The following is a 25,464-nucleotide window of genomic DNA, read 5'->3' as shown; positions in this document are numbered from 1 at the left end:
TGCTCTTCATTCTACGTCTGAATAGAAAATCCCAGAGTAGGGTGCCAAGTTGCTGAAAATGCAGAGTAAGTACAACATGGATGTCTTGCCATTTGCTTAAACAACAAAACCAATGCAAAAAAGAACATATTCGGTGGATTGGACTTTGATGAATACATAACATGCATTTTCACACAACAAGGGACTCTTCAGAGAGACAATGAACTTACAAAGCAACTGAGGGAGAAACTTGAAAAACTACATGCTAATGACATTACTGCTGCAGTCTCAGCAGAAATCTGGCCTGATCTAATTAACAACAAAGAACTGGAACCACACAAAGGCAAAATTGAAAATTGATTCAGCAACGCAATGGAACCTTTTCATTAGCTGTTACTGCTCTCAACTGTACAGGTCAGAGGTTCCACCCAGAACAGGAAGAAGAGACAGAAAAGTGGCTGATGGAACATCAACCTGAGGGCTGCAACTTTCGTGCTCAGGGTTGTGAAAAAACACCCTCCTGAACGCTGCAAGTTTCAGCGCTGTAAAGCGCCAGTGTACACAGTGCCCCAGCACTGGGAGCTACGGCCCTTGCGGAGGTGGTTTTTTTTTTAGAGTGCTGGGAGAGCTCTCTCCCAGCGCTGCGCTGCGACCACACAAGTCACCAGCGTTGCCAGCTTAGACTAGCCCTAAGTTTCTTCTTTCTCTGCTAGCACTGAAAATTAGAGATCCAAATTCTGATCCCAAATCCATGTATGTGCAGGAGGCTGTGCCAGAATTCTTTGGATCATCATAACAAAAGCAGCAAGACACAGCAGCTTTCAGGGTTTTGTCAATTTTCTAAAAACATGAATGCCTGGCCAGTTAGCTCAGCATCAACTACTTACTGTGTGTGTCTTTTTGGCACAATCCAGCTGGGTAAGTTGAAACTGCAACAGGTTAGCTACCAAGGGCAGATACGAGAGTGAGAAGTTTAGCTGGTTAGTAGACTGGGAACATGACTGAAGCTTTCCCATTGGACAGCATGTGCCTTTTCCTGCTTGGGGCACACGTGTGCTTATGAAGTGAATCGCCCAGGATGTGTTTTGTGTTTCATTTCATTACACCGATGCGGATGTGTTTGTTTTTCAGTTTTTTCCCAGTTGAGTTTTTTGGATTGGGGAAAACCACACCAATCCTGTGTGGTAACATAGTCCCCCAGAAATTAATACAACACCCCCAGGGCACTCACAGCCGAACCTCTGAGAGAGCGACTGTCTGATGTGCCAGCTTTCACCACTCAGCCCAAAAAAAAATCACACTAGCCTTTTCCTAGAGCCCCATCACACTGCAAACTCAAGCCTGGGCTGGCCATTCTCCCCTGGAGGTCTCTTTCTGCATCACTGCTTTCTCTGTGTCTCCTTCTGATTGAATATCTGTATTTTGGATTGGCACTCTCTCAGGTAGCTTAGCTACATTCTTTCAAGCAGAATCTCATTGGCTGGCTTTTTGCTACATTTCTAATCTCTCTGTCTCCCTGTTTGTTATTTCTCTCTCCTCCCTGGCATGTACAATTCCTCTGTTGTCACAGTCACCTGGAAGCGGCACTGATGTGCTGTGAACCCCCTTTCCAGATTATTAAGGACAATGTTAAAGAATACCAGACCTGGCTCCCAAGCTGGCACACTGTCATTTATATCATTCCCCTAATGATGGCCCAATATTGTCTGAAAAGGTGAAAAACAAAGCTGTTGCTTGTCTAAACCTCACTGATATTACAGCCTCAATCACAAGCATCCCTACAACGCAATTCCTGTTGCACCTTAGCTGCAATCAAAAGCTACCTTCCTGATCACATAAGAAATCCTGATTGATCCTGCGCTCAGAGAAGTGAATGGGAGACTGGCCTTTGATTTCCTTTAAGGAATGGCTGGGTCCTATATCCGTGAGCAAACAGGGAGGTATCCTAGCAGAGCTTTCCATGCAGTGAGTCCAAAGTAAGTGGAGACTGCTAGGCTGTCAGAGAAGTAAGCTGAGCTTCTCCTTCAGGAGTGTGGTGGCACCTGCCGGAGCCAGCCAGACTTCTACAAGATCAGTGGAACACCTCCAGCATCAAAAACAGTACATGAGGCAAAGGCACGCTCTGAAGAGAAGAGTATGGTTCATTTTCAGTTGGAGTAGGAGCCATTTCCCCTCAGTGGACTCCAGCTACCCACAAGGGAGCCTCAGCCAGGGGGAGCATGGACAATGGGCCAAACTCAGAGGTGATTTGTGATGGAGGTAAGTCTGAGGCCTGGTCTACGCACAAACTTGTACTGGTTTAGCTATTTTAAACCAATTAAACTAGTGCAAGCCACAGGTTGTCCACCGTGCCTGGTTTATATCAATACATTTACAGGCACAAACTAAACCAATATAACCACTTCCAAACTGATTATGGGTTATCCACAAAGGTGAAAGCAGTTTCATTCTAAAGGTAGGACACCTTGTGAACTGGGCTATTATACCAGAAACAGTCCATTTGTGTTGGCTGCCTCCTGGTTAGAGATGGAGGAAGAGTTCTCAGTCAGGGGAGAGGGGCATGTACTTTCTCTAGCACCTCTGCCTCAGGATAAGTGAATTCTGTGCACATCAAACAGAGACAGCTGCATAACTTTCCCTTGCAGGCTGGGCCTGCTCCACACAGAGTTTGTCCTGTTCCACAAACTGGCTTATAAACTGTGAAGATGATCTCAGGACTATATTTACATCTCTGTCTGGTCAGATCTTTCTACAGATCACACACTGGGCCCCTCTTCCTTGGCATGGACCCCAGAAATTAGTAAGCAAAGGAGGGTATAAAATCAGTGGCTGGGGGCCTGCCAGGGGTGCCTTGAACTAACCGTTCACATTGGAAACAGGTGCACTGAGGACAAGCAGGGACATTGTACCATCCCAGCATGGGTAGTGAGTTCATTACACTTCTTTGCCCCATAAGTCTGGTCTACACTTTTCACCATGAGGGTGCATTATTTACTTTTTGCACTTTGCTCATCTAGGGCCTGCTCTAAAGCCCAGTGAAATTAATTGGAGTACTTCCATTGACTTCAATGGGCTTTAGATCAGGCCCCTAGGTAAATCCCTTCTGTTTCTTGTCAATTTCACTTCTGTTCTAGTTTTGTTCCTAGTCAATTCTACTCTTGAATTGAATCTCAATTCTACATCCTGTCAGTTCCCCTTCCTGAGTTTCACGCCCAGCCTATCACATTGCTGCCATGTTTTGGTTGCAAATACTGCACAGAATGCTTAAAAAGAAACAAACCCAACCAAACAAAAACTACCTGCTTTTACTGGGAATTTTTTACGTTAATGGAAGTTGTGACAGGTGGTATTAAGCGTGTTGATAATCTACATTTTATAACCAAGGAAGATGAGCAAGGTGGATATTAAATTAAGGCCTTGCCTACACAGGAAAGCTTTTGAGTTGTAAATTAAGATGTGACTTTAAACCACTATAGTTGTACCTTTATTACATCTCATTCCACTAATAATAGAAGCAATAATACCAGTATAATTGATGACTACGTCTTCACTGCAGAGCTAACCAGATGTTCAGTACCCGGGTGTGAGGACCTAGGTCAGCCACACTGCAAAGTCTTAGCCACATTACTGTGTGCTCATTGGTGCTGCACTTGCCCAGGTGTGTTACTAGCATAGGCACCGACTCCATGGGTGCTCCAGGGTTGGAGCACCCATGGGGAAAAAAAAACGGTGGATGCAGAGCATGCACTGGCAAACCCCATCAGCTCCCCGCCAGTCCCTCCTGCCTGCCAGCAGACCCCGCCGATCACTGCCTACCATGGATCAGCTGTTTCGTGGCATCACGTGGCATCTCGTGGCTGGGGAGGGAGGGGGGAGGAGCAAGGACGCAGTGTGCTCAGGGGAGGGGGCAGAACTGGGCGGGGAAGGGGAAGGGCCTTGGGGGAAGGGGTGGAGTGGGGCGGGGCCTGGTCAGAGCCAGGGAAAGGGAGCACCCCCCTGCAGATTAGAAACCTGGCGCCTATGGTTGTTAGGACTTCTGGGGGCACACACATTCCCCAACTTCTTTGTGATTCTCTGTGATTCTTTCCCAGTGAATTGTGGGAGAACTTGTCTGTCCTTCTGAGCACTGGAGGACTATCAGCAGTCAAGTGGGTTAGCCTGCATCCTCATTGTGAAGTGGCCGGGTTACGAACTCCAGCCTATAGCCCCAGCTGTGCCCGGCTGTCCGGGTTTAGAGCACCACTAGACTCAGTTCAGAGGGTTTTATGGGAGGGAGGTTAGGAGCAACCCCCAGGGTAGAGCCCGGGTGAACTCTGCAGTGAAAAGATACCCTACAGGTCAGTGATTCTCAACCCTTTTTCATTTGTGGACCCCTACAAAAATGTAAAGGGAGCTGCAGACCCTTTTGGAAATCTATTGTCTGCATGTGTAATTGAATTCTGTTTCATCTAAGTCTTTTGCGGACCCCTCAGATATATCCGTGGACCCCTGACCACAGGTTGAGCACCACTTCTATAGGTATAACACTATACAAGTGTAACTGGTAAAATCTTCCTTTGTAGAGAAGGACTTAGAAAAACTTCACCCATGCCAAACTGAAGGCCTGATCTATCTGGATGGGTCCATCAGAAGCCAATCAGAACGACCTGTGAACTGCTGTGCTTGAAGCCTGGGAGCAGGGAACCAAACTACCACGGTGGAGGTGTGCAATCCAGAAAAAAAACCTGGTTGGGAAGGGGAAAAGAGACCTCAGAAGAGACTCTTACTAGCAGAATGACACATTGTTTTTCCGGGGACTTTTAACCACAGATTGTGCCATCTCAGCTTCTCATTTGGTCTTGCCACAGAAGCACTAGAATTTTTCCTCTTAACTCCTGTGCTTTGTCCTTTTTCCCCCTCTTGCATGAGTTGATTGCCAGTTAACTCAAGATAGTGACCACCTTTACTGTATAACAACTCTGGGTGAGCCACTCCACCTGTAGAACATACCCTTATCTGCTTTTCCACAGTCCCAGACAGATACTTTCCCTCCCCCTGCTGCAGGCGGATGCCTCTCTTTATTCCTGACTGTAGGAAGCTACTGTCTCTATCATTCTGTCCTTAGAGAAAAAAGGGCCACTGTCCTAGCCAGCTGAGAACAGCCCAAAGGCGAAAAATATTCATACCAGGGCTGGAAGTAGACAAAATATTGTCACCAGGAAGCATAGAGAGCAGAATTCATATGCAGCTTGTGCTCAAAGATTTCCCATTCAAAGGCCATATAATGAGGCTGTGTAACAACCCCTGGACACATACACACAAACATAGGTGCTGACTCTGTGGGTGCTCTGGGGCTGGAGCACCCACAGAAAAAGAATAGTGGGTGCTCAGCATCCACTCGCAGCTAGCTCCTCCCCCCCTCCCCAGTGCCTCCCACTTCTCCCCCAGCACCTCCTACCCATCAGGATCAGCTGTTCAGCATCATGCAGGAGGTGCTGGGGGTGGAGCGAGGGGTGGGGTGCGCTTGGGGGCGGAATGAGACAGAAAGAGGCAGGGCCTGAGGGGGGACTGATCACCCCCCAGGAACTCTCAAAGTCAGTAACTCTGCACACAGACACCCTGGCCATCAGTGGGGATTGAACCTGGGACCTTCAGCGCCAAATCACAGGCCTCTCCCACTTAAAGTTTAGGGGAACATAATGATGGTTGTGGGGGATGCCATACGCTCACATTCATTAAGCCACTGTATTACACTTATCCAAAACCTGTATCAGCAATATGCCCGGTTCTGGCTTACCCCTTAACTGGTTTCCCCGAAAAGGCCTCTTTTAAACCCAATTTTAACCCTCCCACACTTCTTTATGTAATTCTGGTTGCTTTTAAAAAATGTATCGAATCTGAGCTGCTGCATTGTTCTTGGCCATCTCAAGATCTCATTCAGACCATCCTACATTGCAGAACAGATGGGCTTGCACAGATCTCACTCCTTCTGGTGGTGGGAAGCTCCCTCCATTCTCCTTACCGTACATCTTGCCTTCGTCCGACAGGATGATCTTCCGCCGTCCGCATGGCGGGTAGATGGCTAGCGCTTCCTGGAAGCTCTGCTCAATGTCCGGACTCCACACACCCTCGGCATCATTGTCGATGGGCTTGTCCAAGGCCTCACTGCCCCCTGAGTCGTTGCTCCCCTCAGGGGAGGTGGGAGAACTCCACTCGTTGGAGGTAATGGTGCCAGCTAGAAACTCCAAGGCGCCAATTGGAGAAGCAGCCACAAAACCTTCAATGACAAACACACTGTCTCAGTTACTGATGCCTCCTAGCATAAAGACTATGGGAAAGTAAAAACCAGGTCAGGGCCTATCCCACGCTGGGTCCTTGGCTGAGTGCAGGCCCCTGGCTTTCACAAGATCAGTTTGTCAAGACGGTTTACAGTCAATGCAATAAACTATGCAGAACCACAGAGGAGATTTCCTCGGTCTTAGCAGTCGCTATCCCGTCACACAATCTTATTACTGCTGCAAGGGAGAGCCTTCTCCTCTGCAGGCACTTCTGCCTGGACAGCCTCCCTCTATCTCTTTGGTTCATTAACTCTCCATTTTTTTTCAATTCTTATCTGAAAACACGTCTTCTCTCCTTTGCCTCTTAATTTTCCTCTCCCTTGGCTGTCATTATCTCTCTAACTGTATTATTTAACTTTCCAAAGTATGGAGGGATTCAGTCTGTGTGAAAGACACGACACAAAATAAAGCTCTGATGACTTATCTAGTCATTACTCTGGCCTAAAGAATTGTCTTAGATACAGTTTCACGGGCCTGCAGTTGGCGATCGGTGTCATTTTTAACACTGACATTTCTGCTTCCCTGGGATCAGCTGCAATTTTTAAAAGCAATGCCTCAAAGCCAGGCAGTCTAATGGAACAGCCCCAGCCTGAGAGGAGGTGAGGCAGCATGGGCTAGTAGATAAGTCACTGGACTGTGAGTCATGAGCCTGAGGTTCTGTACTTGGCTCTGCCACTGATCTGCTTGGTGACCTTCGGCAAGTCACTTCACCTCTCTGTGCTTCAGTTTCCTATCTGTCTTGTCTATTTAGATTTTAAGGTGCTTTGGGGCAGGGACTTGTCTCTCACTGTGTGTTTGTGCAGCTCAGGGCACTACAATAATACTACTAGTAATAGATACTTTATAAATCCCTGTAACAGAGAAGACAGATTGCTAGCCAGAGATACTCCAATTTATGGTCCGTGGAGCCCTGCTGGCTGGTCCATAGAATGAATCTCTCCTATAGACCTACTTGTAGTACCTCGATCCCCTGCTGCTTAGTTCTCCAAATGTTTCACTCTATGAGCCACCAGGGCAGACTGGTGGTTCTCAAGCCATAGTGAAAGAACAAAAGAGCTGAAAAATCCCACTTTACCACTCCCCTGAGCCAAGCAGTGGGGAAAACACGTCAAGCCTCCGCCCACATAGGCAGGGAAGAGGAGAGGGCTCAGACAAGGTGAGGAGAGGGATAGCCCAGAGCAGAGAGACAGAGTGGCAGTGACTAGGGAGTAAACATAGAGTAAGGAGTCTACAGCTGGAAGCAGAGCGGGAGGAGGGGAAAGGGGCGGAGGGAAAAACCAGAAAAAGGATAGAGACACGAAGATTGAGCCGAGGAAGCAAGGAGAGAGAAAGATAACCAGAAGTAAGAAGGAAGGAAAGGCGAAAGAACAGGGAGAGAGACAAACACAGAGAAGAACTATAAACAGACATGTAAGCTGTGTCTTGTCTGACGCAGGCTGCAAACACTCTGGGGCAGAGGCTGTCTCTGAGCTGTGACTTGTCTAGAGAGGGGCCTAGCACAATGCGGCCCTTGTCACAGTTGGGGCAAGTAGGTGCCACCAGAATACAAAAGCTAACCAGTAACAGAGGGAGAAAGAGAGAAAGGAAGAAATACAGACTGAATGAGAAGAATGTGATCTCCAAGGAAAAGGAGACTGGGAGGAAGAAGAGTAAAAAGGAAGGAAGAAAATATGGGGCGGAGAGGGGGAAGATATGAAGAGGAAAAGCAGAACTGAAGGGGTTAGCGGGGCAAGAGAAATGAAACAGAAAGTGCAGACTGCTCTCCTTCTGTTCCCAGAGTAGGGTTGGGCTCCTAACGAGCAATCACCACACTCCAACGGACTTGGAGATGCTGTTCTGTTTGTGAGACCTGTGCTGGGAAGGAGGAGGTTTCCCAGTTTTGCCAACCCCAAGCATTAAAAATCAGGAGCGAGGCCCCCAAAGTCATGGGATTAGCTTTAAAAAAAAAAAAAAATCACGAGATTGGCTTAAAAGTAATAAACATCAGGCTCTTTTTATTTGCTTTTTTGGTTTCGGAGTCTTTTGAATTCACGTTTTCATGCTCTTCTCCACCCCCATGAGGGGTAGAATCTTACTTAAAAAAAAAAAAAAAAAGAAAGAAACCTGAGATTCTCATGAATTCACATGATTCCAGGAACTGGAGCTTTAAGAAAAACACCAAATAATGCAGGATTCACGATAAAATCACGAGAGCCGACAACAGTGGTTTTCACAAGATTTTGCGACATCCACACTCATTTTACATCTTAAATATTCACCAAAGCCCACACAAAAGCTTTGGGGGGAAAAAAGCATAATGTTCTAATAAATAAATAAACGAGAATAATAATAAGAATAACATACACAAAGTGACTAATCAGCTGGTTGCCTGGAGACTGTAAGATACCATGCTGCAGAGTGGAGGACACAGATTCAATCTAAGGCCGTGTCCACACTGCCACTTTCAGTGCTAAACGTTAGTCGTTCAGGGGTGTGAAAAAGCACCTCCCGGAATGACAAAAGTTTTAGCACTGAAAAGTTCCAATATAGACAGCGCTTTATCGCCGGGAGCCGCGCTTCCAGCGATAAAGCTACCACTGCCTGTCTGGGGTGGGGTTTTTTGTTTTTTTTTTTAATCACCGGGAGAGCTCTCCCCCAGCAATAAAGCGTGTCTACACTGCCCATGTCACGGTGCTGCCGCAGCCGCACTGTAACGTGGGCAGTGTAGATGTACCCTAAATTAGAACTCTATTCAGGGGGGACCGCTTTGTTTCCCACTGAAATCCAAGGAACTGGATGCTAGGTCCCATTGCCGTGTGCTCCCCACAGAAAACATGGGAAAGGAAGATAAAGGCATCGGGGTGACTGACATTCAGCCCTTAGCCATATGACACGTAAACTGTAGTGAGAATTGAACCGAAACAGGCACCGTGCCTTTAAGAGAGCGTAAAATGAGTACCTAATAGTTGCCCCAGTGCCAGATGTCAATCACCAACAGCCGACTCCACTGGCAGGTGCCCTGCACAAGGTTATGCAGACATCCAAGAGATTCGGCTACTGTGGAATGAGAGACAGACCTTTGAGTCAGGTCTCCTCAGGGGAGGCTCAGAAATAGAAAAAGGAAAAAGCCACATGTTTTAGCACCTCTTTTCTCATGCTTAAAAACACTCTTGCTCCCTGGGGCCCTGACTATGACCCTGTCTACACTAGGGTAAAAGGTGAGTTTTTATGTTAAAATCCAAGGGGGCACAAAGTAAACTGTAGTTTTAACACATGTTCAGCCCTAAAGATTGACCCTGGCCAATTAACACCTTAGAACTACAACTTGCCTCATGCTGATTGGATTGTAACATGCGTTAGCTAACGTGTTAAAACACATCTTTTATCCTAATGTAGCCACGGCTATAGCCTAGAGAAGGTAGGGCCTTTAGTGTGAACTAAAGGGGTGTGAACTCAGTTACAGCCTCCCCTTAAGGCCATGTAATCAGTTTAACACCTTTAAGACTGTTTGAGCTGGCCATGCTGTAGCAAGGAAATGGAGTGAATTCAATTGAAACACATACATTTTGTTTCAGAGGAACAGTCGTGTTAGTCTGTATTCGCAAAAAGAAAAGGAGTACTTGTGGCACCTTAGAGACTAACCAATTTATTTGAGCATGAGCTTTCGTGAGCTACAGCTCACTTCATCAGATGTTATACCGTGGAAACTGCAGCAGGTGTGTATATAAAGTCTGCTGCAGTTTCCACGGTATAACATCTGATGAAGTGAGCTGTAGCTCACGAAAGCTCATGCTCAAATAAATTGGTTAGTCTCTAAGGTGCCACAAGTACTCCTTTTCTTTATACATTTTGTTGTGTAGAGAAGCCCTACGAGTCATGGGCAGGAGTGGAGGAAGCACTCTGAAAGTGGGGGGGGGGGGGGGCCCACAGGCGTCCGCTCCTGCACCGCCTCTTCCCCTGAGCCCCCACTCCTGCTCATTCCTCTCTGCCCCCTCCCCTGTCATTTGCCCTTACGGCTAGTAAAAAGTGGGAGCGCCATGGCCTCCAGGTCCCCCTGTTCCAAATCCTGTGGTCACGGGCAGATCGCTTAACTGAACTGTGGGACAAATCTGTGCCAACAAACCTCAGGGTGATGGGAAGCGGAGCCCATGAACTCTGGCTCGAAAGGGCTTGAGGCCAGGGCGGGGAAGAGACCGTGGAGAAAACATGCAGGCTGGTGCCAGAGAGTCAGTCAACTCCTGGGACCCTGCTCTCCAGCCACAGGATACACTGACTTCAGATGAAGTCTCTTAGGGCTTCTCTAAACAAACAGTTAGGGCTTGTCGACACTGGCATGTTACAGCGCTGCAACTTTCTCGCTCAGGGGTGTGAAAAAACACCCCCGAGTGCAGCAAGTTTCAGCGCTGTAAAGTGCCGGTGTAGACAGTGCCCCAGCGCTGGAAGCTATTCCTCTCGTGGAGGTGGTATTTTTAGAGCGCTGGGAGAGCTCTCTCTCAGCGCTATGCTGCGACTACACAAGCCAAATTAAAGCGCGCAGCGTTGTTACGCTGCCCGTAAAGGCGTGCCCTGGGTGTGTGGCAAGCTGGGGTATTAATCTACCTCCCACGCAGCATTTCTCAAATGCGGCCACCAGGGGCTTTTCTTGCAGCCACAGCTCCTGGGCTGTGATGGGGAGGGGCGGGGGAGGGAGGGCAAAGTAGCACACACCCCTTTCTCCTGGATGCACCACCTTGGTGTTTGGTTGCTGGGGCCACCAGCAGGGGTTGGGCCCTGCCCCCATCTGAAGTCACTTGGGACACAATGCTGTAGGACAGGTTTCAGAGTAACAGCCGTGTTAGTCTGTATTTGCAAAAAGAAAAGGAGTACTTTACATAGCCAGACAATCCTGCTGTCAGGGTGCCAGACTCCCTCCTCAGGCCCTACGCTACCAGCAGTCCCAGCTACCTTCGAGACACCACTGACTTCCTGAGGAAACTACAATCCATCGGTGATCTTCCTGAAAACACCATCCTGGCCACTATGGATGTAGAAGCCCTCAACACCAACATTCCACACAAAGATGGACTACAGGCCGTCAGGAACACTATCCCCGATAATGTCACGGCTAACCTGGTGGCTGAACTTTGTGATAGTCTCTAAGGTGCCACAAGTACTCCTTTTCTTTTTGCAAATGCTGTAGGACAGGGGTTCTCAAACTGGGGGTCGGGAGGTTATTACAGGGGGGGGCGCGAGCTCCACTCCAAACCCCGCTTTGCCTCCAGCATTTATAATGGTGTTAAATATATTAAAAAGTGGTTTTAATTTATATGGGGGGGGGGGGTTGCACTTAGAGGCTTGCTGTGTGAAAGGGGTTGCCAGTACAATAGTTTGAGAACCACTGTTGTAGGAGCTGGCAGCCGGTGAGTGTCCCGCCTTCCCAGGGGTGGTAGGGCAGCAGGCTCTGACTGTGGGGCTTTGGGCTCCAGCTCCAGGGTCTGGCTGTGCAGCGGCAGGCCCTGGACTCCAGCCACAGGGCTTCGGGTTCTGTCCCTGGGCCCCATCCTCTGGCATGGGGCTTCAAGCTCTGGCCATGGGGCTTCAGGCTCCAGCCTCCTGCTGCCTCCCCCAGCCTCCCACCCCCATCTCCCCTGGCCCCCACTGCCTCCCCCGACTCTCCAGCCAGGGCTTAATTTGTCCCCAGATTTGCCAGGGCTGAGTAAGTCTGCTGTGAAAAGTGATACTTGTACGTTTGTTAATGTCACTTTTCCCAACAGACTTACTAGCTAGCAATAAATAAATTACATTGACTTGGACATGTATCTGTGCGTATTTATTTGGTTTTCTCAAGTTAATTAAGTATTTTAGGTAAAAACGTGAGAGCAGCCACCAGCAAGAGTCAGTGGCTGTAATGAGGCCACCAAAAAATGTGTCCTGAGAACCCCAGCCTGTCAAGCACCAGCTGTCCACGTGGATGCTGCTACCGCACAAAAAAAGTTCCCAGTGCACTGCGATCTGCCCCATTTTGATGTGGGAGTAGCTCAAAGCTCACGAGCGAACTTTTAGTGCGTGGCTGCAGGGTCCACACAGACAGTGGGCAGCACCCTAGCGCGAGGTAGATTTACACTCTCGCTTGCTGGGCACTGACTGTTTGCTTTGGCAAGCCCTTACAGGCTCTGGAGGTGTGTGGGGAGCATGAAGGGGCCCTTGGGAGCAAAGAGGCAGCAGTCCCGAGTCTCTCTCAGACTGGCCCAAATCAGTGGGGATACGCTGGCGTACGTAGGGAGAGAGGAGACCCATGTTCAGACACTGGCAATCTTGAAGCTGCCCAATTTTTTAATAAATGCTTCTCATCTTGCACCTCTAGGTCACCACTGTTCATTCTAACCCAGCCGAGGCCGGTACTCACTGCAGGGATGGGTCTACACTATGGGCACTGCGCTGGCATAGCCACAGCGCTGTGCTGGGGGGCACACGTCTGCATTAGGATCAGGCAAAGTCTGCAGAGCCCAAGTGCTGTGAAGCCTACCCATTATTTCTTGGTTTTTCGGGTTTGTTAGCAAACTGTCATTTGAACCCCTTGGCCCATCCCCAAGTCACATTCAACCTTTGTTTTTAATGTTTGTCCAGCCAAACACAGATGCTGAAACTAGGGGTGCTGCTGCACCCCCTGGCTTGAAGTGGTTTCCATCATATGATTTACAGTTTGGTTCAATGGCTCTCAGCCTCCCCACTATACAAATTGTTCCAGCATCCCTGCAGCTAAAGGGGAACCTGTGGTTTATCATAGGGATAGATGAGCTCTCCAAACTAGACAGACGTGCTGTATACAGACACCACATTTATTTATTTCTCATTAGAAGTTCTCTCACCTTACTTCTTCCTCCTGATTTTTTCCCTCTCTCTGCCACCTTTTTCACACTCTAAGCAGATCAGAAGCCCAAGAGCATTTGACTCCAGCTTTCTCACCCATTGGGCCTGATTCTCCTTTGACTGATGCACTCACCAAAGCTACTCCTGATGTATACTAGCATGAAAGGAGAATTCAGACAAGTGGGTCTGAGTTTGGCCAGAACATTTGACCATCTCTCAATACAGATCAGGGCTGAGCTATAGTGATATGGAAGCTGGAACTGCTGCTATGTGCATTGTACCTGCTCTCTTTTGCCTGAGACTTCAGTTTACAGGACTGTCCATCTTGCCCTTTACACTTGGCCAAAACAGCCATTTATCAAACCAAGAGGAGAAAGCTGGATTAGAGGGCTGAGGGAGGAGGAGTCTTCTCTGTGATAGCCCAGTCTACCTCTAGAGCTGGTCAAAAAAATTTCCACAGAACAAGAAAACGTGGTTTTGTTGCAATCAAAACATTTTTCAGGAATGTGTTGATTTAACAGTAAGTTTTGACAGGAAAAAGTCTAAATGAATTGTTTTGACTTTCTTGTTTCCTTTGGATTGTGTCAAAATGTTTCATTTAGATAAGGTAAAAATGTTCCATTTCAACTTCATCATTTCAATACATTTTGATTTTCATATTACATTATTGTTTTATTTATATAGTATATTAGAAATGTTACATATATTTAACATATACTATATTTCATAAGAAATGTAATATATACAAAATATTTTATACTATCATGCTTTGACATTATCAAAATGAAACAATTTGACATGGAAACAAGATATTTAGATGTTATCTAAAACAAAACATTTCAGTGTTTCCAAATCAAATATTTTTTAGACTTTCCTTTTTGCAGAAAAATTTTGAAACATGGACTTGCCGATTTGGAACAAAACAAAATTTTGAAATGTCAGAATTTCCCACACAATGTAAATTCCGTTTTCTATCCACCTCCACCTATTTCCTTTCACTCTGAACTCACATATCCAGACAAAGTTCCTTTGGGCACTGTCCACTGATTCAGAGAAGTGGGTGTTGTCCGGAATTCTCTTCTCAATGTCCCTTTTGGGTGCCTCATTTTGAGCTGGTGATCTTTAATCCTTTTCCCTGTTTTTTCATTCTCTCTTCCCTATCACAAGTTGATCCTTGTTTCTGAAGCCCTTCCCCTCCTTATTTTTTGTAGGGAGGTGGCTACTTCTGTTTTGGGGGGGCCACACCCACGTTTGCAGAGATCAAACTGGCTGGCACTTCACACCATCACTACATTCACTGCTGCTACACTTCCTTCTGCTCAGTTCCTATTTTTCCCCTTCATTCTTGGTGCCTGTGTTTCTCTGTGTCATGACCTGTCCCTACTGCTTCGTTTTAATATACCAGCTCTGTGGGCACTGGAAAACGAACACAAGCAAAACCCTTACAGCTCCAGCAGCTTCAGTTCAATTTTTCTCCCCAGCACTGGTAATTTCAGTGCTTGCTCCCTTCCCTCTCACACATGGCATCTCATTGAGATTCAGAGTTCCTGCAGGGACAGACAGCTGCCAAGGGTTCTTCAGCAGAGGCCTCATTGACAGGGAGGCATCCTTAACACAGACTCCATAAGCTGACACATCTGCTTCCTAATATCTATCCTCCAAGTTATTACTGTTGGTAGCAGCTTCCTCTGCAGTGTTTGCGACAGCTGCTCCACTCAACACAAAAATCATACTTTCCTGGGGTTGTGGAGTATTGCAGCCAGCTGTCTACAGTTGTTCAGCTTTCTTAGAGCTGCTTTGTGTAAGTCCTCTCCCTGCTAGTGAGTCAGTATCAGGCACAATATGCTAGGCACAGATCCCCTGCTACACACCTCCTGGACACCAGCGTGGGAACGAGAGGCAGTGTGCTCTAGTGGATAGGGCACTGGGCTGGAAGTCAGGTGACAAAGATTCTAGTCATGGTTCTGGCCCTGATGTACTGTGTGCCATCAGCAAGTCTCTGTGCCTCTGTTTCCCATCTCACCCTTTGTCTGTCTTATGTATTTGGACTGTAAACACTTCATGGCAGGGACTATCACTTGCTATGTGTCTGTACAGTGCCTAGTACAATGATACCCTAATCTTGGTTGGACCCCTAGGCATCACTGTAATACAAATAATGAAAAATCCTAGGGCTAACTCTCAGGGTATGCAAAAAGAAAAGGAGTACTTGTGGCACCTTAGAGACTAACCAATTTATTTGAGCATGAGCTTTCGTGAGCTACAGCTCACTTCATCGGATGCATACCGTGGAAACTGCAGCAGACTTTATATACACACAGAGAATATGAAACAATACCTCCTCCCACCCCACTGTCCTGCTGGTAATAGCTTATCTAAAGTGATCATCAGGTTGGGCCATTTCCAGCACAAATCCAGGTTTTCTCACCCTCCACCCCCCCACACAAATTCACTCTCTGGGTGGAGGGTGAGAAAACCTGGATTTGTGCTGAAAATGGCCCAACCTGATGATCACTTTAGATAAGCTATTACCAGCAGGACAGTGGGGTGGGAGGAGGTATTGTTTCATATTCTCTGTGTGTATATAAAGTCTGCTGCAGTTTCCACGGTATGCATCCGATGAAGTGAGCTGTAGCTCACGAAAGCTCATGCTCAAATAAATTGGTTAGTCTCTAAGGTGCCACAAGTACTCCTTTTCTTTTTGCGAATACAGACTAACACGGCTGTTACTCTGAAACCTCTCAGGGTATGCTGCGTCATGAAACACTGTTCTTGAACAGGATTTTAACTATTGTATCTAGGTGTCTACTGGGTAACAAATACCATCCAGACATCTGCAAAAAACTTCTTAAGATAGCATAGATGCCAACTAACAACCCACAGAGTAAAGATTCCAGCCAGAGAGGAAGGCACACTACAGCTGCTTCTTACTCAGAGAGAGGCACTGTCTGAGAATAATAGGAACCAGTAACAACCAGTTACTGGAAATCAGCACGGCAAGGGATGTGTTCACACAATGCAGCAGTACAAGAGCTTTTGATCTGAGGAAGGCATATGTTGGCGAATTAAGAAATCTAGCTAGTAAGGTGCAATGGGAAATAGCATTGAAACTCACCAGAGTGGAAGGATGCTCAGAAATCCTAAGGGACACTAATTATAGCTCAGTTCCTCTGAAAAAAAAGAATGCATGCAATAAATAAGTGCGTCTTCAGGAAGGGATGCCCACAAATTAAAATAAAAATGACTGGAAATGGAGAAGAAGGCAGATATACAAGAATATGTAGAGTTAGCTAAAGTTTGCAGGGCAAAAAGAGAAGAGCAGCAAACATCAGTATGAGTCAAGCTCTTCAGAGCAGGGACTATCTGAAATCAATGGGGGTGTTGCCATTGACTTCAATTTCACCCTCGGAATTTTTCTATTAACTTTAGTGAGAGCTGGATCAGAACCTGAGTTTATAGACTTTTCCTCGTTTCCAAGTCCTTACAGAAATTTGCCCTGGCCTTCATCTTAACCTAGTCTCTTCCCTGACCATTCTGCTCCCCCAATGACACGAGGCCTGATGCCCCATTGATCCATTTCTCTCACATCTGGGCTTTCTTCCATGCAACTCCCTCCATTCAGCCTCCATCCTCTCCTCATTCAAATTCCTCCTGAAGACTACATTCTTCCCTGATGTCCACAGGAATTCAACAGTATGTATTTTTACATCCTAGTCATTCCCAGTGTGTCCAATCTACGCTGTGTCTGACTTCTTTGGATTATAAACTCTTTGAAGCAGGGGCAGTCTTGATAGCTATCTGTGTCCTGTACAGCACTGTACTATCAGCACTCAATAGGTGTAATTGCAGAGAGAGTTCTTGATCCCTGTGTTCTTGATAGGAAGGACGTTAGCACAAATCTTGACCCAAGATAGGCTTCAACATAGGGAAGGGTAATTATGCTGATGCTGAAATTTGAGAGCGATTCAGAAGCCTAGTCATCTGAATGATATTTGGGAATATCTGGATTTGCAAAAAGCTTCAAATGCAAGTAACAGGTGAAGTATGAACCCTACTGGGTAGTGGGGAACGGTGAGCAGCAGCACAAGGATCGGCAGGGAGAGAAGGAGAACTGAGATTGCTGTTATGTATGTCAGACAAACTGATAGAGTCACTGCTCCTCCAGACCGCACAGTGCAGTTGCTGTGTCTGTCTCCCTACCGGACAAGTCTGTTTTGTAAAGGAAAGGTCTTTTGTAGCACTGCTACTCTGAGATCGTATCACACGGAAGCCTGGGTTCTCACCGAGTGCTTAATACAAGCCCAAGCATGCACTCAGTTTGCTTGGTACATTGAATCTCCCTGCAGCAGCTGCTGCACGCATGACACCTGACTTCCTGAGTAAAGCAAAACAAGAGTCTTAAATGACTGCAGTAGTTCAGCCTGGTCTGAACCAGCGAGAGGATGCAGTGCCCAGCACAGTGACAGAAATCAAAACAAGAAGGGATGAGAATTTCCATCAGTGCAGCCCCTGATTACGTAGTCAAACAGGATGCAATGAGATAAGACTGCGTGTGTGGCCTTTGGCACGATCCAATAAATGCCATTCGTGATGATGGGAGAACAGAACACAGAACTCAAAAGAGGATGCATGGACTCAGGGCTTGATTCTGCTCTCATTTAGGCCAGAGGAAATTGGGATCGGTAATACTGAAGTGGAAGGATCTATACCAACATAAAAGAAGTGAGAGAGCTAACCAGAGTCAGCTGAAATAATTGTGTCCTCATCCACACTGGAATTATCAACCGTGTTAGTTTACATGGGTTTGTTAAAACACAATGGTTCATTCAAGCATAGACAAGCTTGCAGAGTCACTATTTAAAATGCTTAATATAGAGCTTAGGTCTCTCTAGAGCAAAGTTACTGTAATAAAACAATAAGTAATTTGTAGTGCTTTGCCAATGATTATTCCTCACGCTATCACTGACGGTTGGGAATTACAAAGAAGGCTACAGGAGTCTGACACCCAAATCCATTGAAAGTCAAAACTCTTGAAGAGCCCACCCAAAGTTAATACAGGAGGTGAAAATATCTCTCTCTGCATTTTACATATGGAGAGACTGAGGCACAAAAGAGCAAAGTGGTTCACCCACTCACAATTGGTGGCAGAGCCCAGATAAGAACTAAGGACCAACTTTTCAAATATATCTACTGATTTTGGACACCCAACCTGAGACATCTGAAAGGGGCCTAATTTTCACAGGACAGGTGCTCAGCACTTTCTGAACATCAGGCCCCTGCGAAGTGTCTCTTTGGGTACCCAAAAACCGAGGAGCCCAAAATCTCTGTCACTTTTGAAAATTGGGATCAAGGTCTCCTAATTCCCCAGTCCTGGGTTGTTGAGAACCCCTAGTCAGGTGGCTACCTTTTTCTTTCTGACCCCCTCACCCCCCCCCCCATGCTATAAAAACTCCCCGGCCCAGCTGTGCCACAACAACTGGTTTTCTGAATAAAAAAACAGGGCTGAAGTTAGAAGACAGCCACCCCACAGGAGGTTCCCAGGAAGCTAAGCTGCTCAGGCTTCAGCCCCAGGTGGCAGGGCTCGGGGCCCTGGGCTGCAGTCCTGCACAGTGGGGCTTCTGCTTTCTACCCTGGGCCCTAGCGAGTCTAACGCCAGCCATGCTTGGCGGCCCCCCTGAAACCTGCTTGCGCCGCCCCCCCCCCCCCCAGATGGAGAACCACTGAACTACACCATGCTGCCTCTCAGCCTTTTCTCTAGCCTTCGAGGCTGGAGTTTTCAGAAGCACGCAACATTGGTCTACCTCAGCTCCCATTCAGCCAATGGTAAAACTTCAGGAGAGCTCCGATGGGAACAGAGTTAGTCCAAATACTTACTGCTTTTGAAAATCCTGCCCGGAGCGCCTAAAATATTCCGCTTCAGGACTAAGCCAGCACCCAGCAACTGCCGCAGCTGAACTTGGGCTGATTCTCACAAGAGAGTAGCTGTAAGCACTGATACGTCTACACTGGAATAAAAGATCCGTGACACAGCCCAGCTCAGCTGATTCAGGCTAAAAATTGCTGTGTAAAGATCTGGGCTCAGGCTGGAGCCCAGACTCTGAGACCCTCCCCCTTCACAGGGTCCCAAAGCCCGAGCCCAAACGTCTACACACCAATTTTAAAGCCCCGCAGCCTGAGCCCCATGAGCCCGAGTTAGCTGATCCGGACCGGCTTCAGGTGTTTAATTACTAAAAAGAAAAGGAGTACTTGTGGCACCTTAGAGACTAACCAATTTATTTGAGCATGATCTTTTGTGAGCTACAGCTCACTTCATCCGATGCATGTAGCTCACGAAAGCTCATGCTCAAATAAATTGGTTAGTCTCTAAGGTGCCACAAGTACTCCTTTTCTTTTTGCGAATACAGACTAACACGACTGTTACTCTGAAACCTGTTTAATTACTGTGTAGACATACCAACAGAGCCTTAGATCTGTAGTGCTCTCTTTATCTAGGTTTCTATATGTGGCCATCACCATGGTATCTGACTGCCCGTTTTGGGTAACATTAGCAGTGCAGTTAGCACCCAACACAGAGTAATTGCCTTCAGTGGTCCTGAGAGAGAAGCAAATTTTTACTTCAGGCCACTCCAATCACCTAAAATAAGGCTTTGATTCAGTAAAGTGCTTAGGCACATGCTTAAATCCCATTGACTGCAGTTGGAATTAAGCATACACTTAAAGAAAGATGTTAAGTACTTTGCTGAACTGAGGCCTAAGGAATGACTGGGAAACAGATGAGTCACATAATAGAGTCTATCTCCAGCACCTGGGGTTGGCAGGAATGATTGCATGAGCCCAGGAAATGTCCCCATGCCCCATTTTTGGGGTATGCACTTTGAAACTACTGGCCGCTGAATGTTTACAGCTTGTTACTCATAAACAACTGGATTGTAGTACAATCAGTATTCATGAAAGATTATCAGATTAATTCGTTTGTAACAGGGTGCGTACAAGCAGATACAGCACCTTCTGGCCCTGATTCTGGGCTCACCCCAGTCTGATACAAGTGTCACTCCACTAACTTCAGTGGAGCTACTCCTGATTTACACCAGTGTAACTGAGATCAAAATTGGGCCCGCTGGGCTGTGGTAACAAAGTCTCCCCATTTTCTAGGATGCTGGATTATTAGGCCTTTCACAGAAAGAAAAAAGAACACATCACCAGACACAAGGACCTCTATCTACAATCCCAAACCAGGTGCCTCTTTCTTAGAGGTCAAACTGTAGCACCAATTGAAAGTGAAAGAAAAAGGCCACACAGGTTAAATTTCCCTCACATATTATGGGAAAGTATCTCCTGCAGGCCCTCTAGTTTGTCTCTCTGATCTCCCAGCCCCCTTTCCCAGGGAAGGTCAGCAGGTTATAGACCTTCTACTGGGTTAATTTGCAGGGCAAGAGGGGCCCCCTGCCAAGCAAAACTAGGTTCTTAAAGGGACACTGTCTGATCTACATTTTTGTCTGAATTTCTTTTACCTATGGCTACATGTAACATCTGTGACTGAGAGATATTAGAGACAAACTATTATTTGTCTTTATTTTTCCAGTTATCTTACTTGGTGGATGTGATCTGGCCATTTTCATTGTTTCCTCTGTATAGTCAGTTCCCCCTGTTGTCTGTGTGGGTCCTTCACACAGCAACAGGGGAGAGAGGGGGAAAAAGCTTTTTTAAAAATTAGGAAAATGATATTCTAAATGGACAAACATTGGCAGAGGGATTCAGAGGCAGACATGGGACCTCAAACTACTTTAACTCCAATTTTTAAACAGACTAGATTTCAAGTTGAGGGTGTCCCTTTAAACCCCACTAGTCCCAGGTGCATTCCCTGCACTCGGTACAATATTTGTGTTTTCTATCCAGGGGCTAACTCAGGCGGGATATTTTCAGCCCAGATGGACTGACACAAACCATTACATCATCCCTATTTCTGCACCATCCCATAGCTGTGCTGTCTCACACGCTCACTTCTCACTCTACAGGTGCTCAGTGCTCTCTTGATCTTTCCTCCCTTCCTTATTGCCCTGCAGCCATTGGCTACAGGGGATTAGACTTTGATTGGACATCCCTCATTAATGGTTACCATACTGTTTGAAGGGAAACATTGTGAGGACTACGCTAATTTATTTTCTCTATGACAACAGCACAGCAGACACGCCAAAGACACATGCCCAGCTCCACATGACCACTTCCACCGCGTTTACTGAAGCCCAGCGGCTGGAATACAACACCAGGCTAGTGGTATTGGTATCAAAAATGAGATATGAACAGTGGAACTAAAAGCTTACAAAACAGCCCAAGAACAGGACCCATGCCTCCATCTGTGGTGCCTTTAGATAGAAAAACTGCCCTTCTCTAGCAGGAAGATGCCTACTTCGTCTGGTGTAAAAAACAATTGGGAGTGATTGAACACTCTCCAGAACGAGGAGACTACAAGGGGTGGAAACAAAAATAAGGAGGGGGAGATTAACTACTTATCTTGTTCAAGATCCTGCAAGTAGCTCCATGCAGGCAGAATCCTGGGCTTTTGTAATCTCTTTGCTGGATCAGGGCTCTAACTGGTAACATACTAGGTGCTCATTTACCATGGTTATAAGCACAACATTGATGCCTAGACTGATAGATGCTTAGATCGATAGCAGTGAACCATGAACAAAGCAATATGAGTTTATAAAGTCCACTGTAAATCTTGACAAACTCGATTGCTTTTTGAGTGGGGACAGAATTGCAAAGTTAGCAAATGAAAGAAAGGTTGTAGATGATGTAATAAGTTTAGATTTAGGAAATCATTTGCTTCTCTTCCGGGAAATCATAACTGAAAAATTAATTCAGATTGACTCGTATAGCAACACTCACGTGAATGGGAAATTGGCATAAAGGTTGTAAAGGGGAATTATAAATAACAATGCATCAAGGAGGCTGCGGTGTTTGTTGAGGAGTTGCAGGGATCGGTGTTAGTCCAGTTTTATTTAAACATCTTAATTAATGATTTGGAAGACTGAATAAATGTCACATTAACATAATTTGCAGATGATGCCAAATCAAAGTTACAAACACCAGTGAAGAGATTATTTAAAGGGGCCGACGGAGCTTAGAAACAAACAAGAACAGAAAAAAGCAGAACAAGATTTTAGGTGAAAAAATTAAAGCCAGTACAATTAGGGGGAAATGGCATGATATACAATGTGGGGGGGAAACCTTGGAAGCAGCACTGGTTAAAGACACCCTAAAATGGGCATACAGAACAAATCAGATATGAGTTTGGAAGGCAGTATGGCTGCGTAAATTATCAATGTCATTTTGTCAGACATCACTTCACTCGAAGAGACACTTTTCCTCTCTTTAGGCTTGGCATGACTATGTCTGAAATAGTGTATTTCATCCTGGAACCCATGTCACCATAAGGGTGATGACAAATTGGAGAGAGTTCAGAGAAGAGTAGCACAAACGATCAGAAGCTTGGAAGAAATGATTTATGAGGAGAGATTAAAAGTATAGGTTGGTTACAAAAGGGCTGAGAGGGACGTGATAACAGTTCACAAGTACTTAAAGGGTGTAAACACCATGGAGAGAAAACAATGGATTACCTAATGCGGTACACTGAGGCATAAACAGAAGTAATGGAATGTTAAGAAAAAGAAAATTAGTCTGAATATTGGGAGAACGTTCCTGCCTGTGACACATATTAGGGTATGGAAAAGCCTCTCATGGGAAGTGGTGGAAGTTCTATCACGTGGCATGTTAAAAACCAGATTGGACAAAACATGATCAAATGGGGTTTAAGGGAACAATTCTGCATTGCATCCCACCTCCCAAGAGATGGATGATGGGTTGGAGGATGTAATTGGTCTTTAATTTCTATGAACAGATAAGGCTGAATTGCTGCTTCCCTCTGAAATATCCTAATGGCCTGGTCAGAGAGAGTTAACTTTCTGAACTCCCTCAGGGCTAACTAAGCTCAGTTGCTACAGAACCAAGAATTCAAAGACACGGCCTTATCAATGGCACACCTGAATTTTAGATGTAAAAACTTACACATAATAGGGGACAAAAGCTGGGAAGACGACTGTAACAATCACTCAGAACAGTGTGTCTTGCGCATAAGTTACTGTGAACACTTTACTGTTCAACAGCCACCCCAGTCCTCTGTATAGCGTTCTTCACACTAAAGTCAAGTGACTTAGACAGAAAATCCCAGAGCATATTCTTACAATTCTTTGTTCTAAACCTTTTGCTGTCTCTGATCCTCTTCTCCATAATGTGACACACAAGAACAGTCACTGGCTGATGGAAACCCTCCAGAAACTGTCAGTGCTGCTGTGATATTGGTTTCCATTAAAGTTCTAAACTAGTTGTTTTTATTTTCATATATTATTTTAATAGTTTTTTTAAAAAAGAAAAAGACTTCAAAATACAAAATGCAAGAAAGTGAGAAGGCGTAGAAGAGATTCCTATCACCTGATATCAACAGGAAATCTCACACTTTCTAATTTATTGTATTCTGGTTGAACTCTGAATTTCTCTGGGAAAAAACAACCAAGCAAATATATTTGATATGATCAGCTGGCAATTTCCGCTTAAAGTCCCTTTTTGCCCAGTGGTCTTAGACAAGTATATACCCTGTAGTCCAGTGAGTGAGTGGAAAGTCCAGGCCAGAATTTAGGGAAACCCTGTAAGGTGACATTATGTAGCAACAGGCAGCAGGCTGCCTTTGTAAGTCTAGGCGCTAGAGAGCCAGTGAGAACCACAAAGTCTGTCTGTGTCCAGCACCCTCAATAAAGAACCCCCTTACAGCCGAGTCCAGTCTCTTCTCTACCGTGAGAAAAACTACCAAGATAGAACGCTTACAGCAGAGCAGCAGCCCTTCTAATCAGGTCCCAGTCCTTATTGTTCAGCCTCTCTACCCCTTCTTCTGTGCTTCTCACTCCTCCCCATTACCCAACGCCCTGTCCTGTTGTCTGTTTCCCTCCCTAGGAGCAGAGACAATGAACCCTCTGACATCTCCACCGACAGATGGACAGACAGACAGGTGGATACATGGTTCCTGCAATGTTGCGCACAGACAGCAAGATCAAGTCTGGTGGCAGCCGATCTTTTCCAAGCGGCAGGAAACAGAAACAAAACCAGGCTCCTTCCACGCTATGTTTAACAAGGATTTGGTGTGGTTTATTTGCGGAGGAGTGACACCGATTTCAGCTTTTAAAGACTAACAATCACTCGAGGCCAAGTTTCCGTAAAAAAAACCCCAATCCCACCTTATATTTATAGAATCCTTTCACCCCCAAAACACCCACAGGACTTCACCACTTTAAATACAGACAGGGACCCCTTCAATCCTGGCTGCAATGTACTTAACCTCCGGGGTGAAACACAGGAGTGGTTTTTAAGTAGAACCTTCCACACATGAGAAACGATCAGTAAACCCCCCAACTCCGCTCATCCTGCTCCATTTTTGAATAATGGATGCCCAAAGAACATTCTCTCACCCTTATGGAAAAGTCCCACAGGAATTCATAACTTTCCTGTAGGTTTGTGGCCCACCCTATAGAAGTTAAATGTAACCAGAGAATTGCATTCCTGGTGCACAGAATAGTAACACAATGTAAACCGCTCACTAAAAGGTGCTCACTCTATTGAATTCTAAGGGACTTTTCCATAAGCACTGCTAACTATTTTCTTCCAGAGCAGCAAGTTCCTCCAGTTTGGGAAGTGAAAGGGGGGAGACGGCCAGCAGCCTCCATCAGTTTCCCGATCTCTTTCTTTGTACATTTGTGCCTTTCTCCTTCCGCCTTCCCCAAGGCCTCCTTCACCCTCCTCTCCCCCCACGCACCCCCATCCCCCACCCCCTTGGCCGCTGGGGGGGTGTGTGAAATCGCATTTCCTGACCTGGAGAGTCGAGGCCGGCGCTTGTTCCCTACATGCGGAGGAACCGGCTTCAAACCCGCTTCCCCTTTTCTGCCTTCAGCTCCGGGACTTGCTGCCAAAGGCAAGGAGGAGGGTTACTCCCGCGGTGTGGCTCGAGCTCGCTCCCCACCCCCTCTTCTCGGCGGTGGGAGTCGGGGCCCGGGGGCGGAGGGGCAGGAGCAGCCGCTGTCCGCGCGCCGCAGGACCGGACCTGGCGAGCGCGCCGCGTCCGGCACAAACTCCTTGGAGCGGCTCCGCCCCGCGCTTGCTGGGCTCCCTTCCCAGCTCCCCGAGCAACAGCGGGAAGTTGGGATCGGGGCGGGGGGGGGCAGAGACTGGGCAGCCGCGGCTGGGCGAGAGGGAGGGAAGCGGCCGGAGCCGGCGGGCCGAGGGGAAGGCACCC

At 46.6% G+C, this 25,464-nt stretch overlaps 1 protein-coding gene across 5 annotated transcripts in view; it reads right to left on the bottom strand.

Annotated features, from left to right (window-relative positions):
* TEAD4 (TEA domain transcription factor 4) overlaps positions 1–25,464 on the bottom strand; it is a 78,266-nt gene that overhangs the window by 52,702 nt on the left and 100 nt on the right. For 2 of the 5 annotated variants that reach the window (XM_075120735.1, XM_075120742.1), the window contains exons 1-4: positions 25,044–25,348; positions 16,240–16,294; positions 9,235–9,332; positions 5,981–6,235 (exon numbers count right to left, since the gene is read on the bottom strand). In XM_075120735.1, the coding sequence (XP_074976836.1) occupies positions 5,981–5,987 (7 nt within the window). In that variant the 5' untranslated portion in view covers positions 5,988–6,235; positions 9,235–9,332; positions 16,240–16,294; positions 25,044–25,348. Of the gene's footprint in view, positions 1–5,980; positions 6,236–9,234; positions 9,333–16,239; positions 16,295–25,043; positions 25,349–25,464 lie in introns of those variants that run through there. The other 3 variants (XM_075120737.1, XM_075120740.1, XM_048823349.2) reach the window with 3 other exon arrangements.

The sequence above is a fragment of the Caretta caretta genome, chromosome 1, assembly GCF_965140235.1.
Source record: "Caretta caretta isolate rCarCar2 chromosome 1, rCarCar1.hap1, whole genome shotgun sequence".
Classification (NCBI taxonomy): domain Eukaryota; kingdom Metazoa; phylum Chordata; order Testudines; family Cheloniidae; genus Caretta; species Caretta caretta.
The sequence above is the reverse complement of the archived record's forward strand: the minus strand, read 5'-3'. Positions and strand labels throughout refer to the sequence as shown.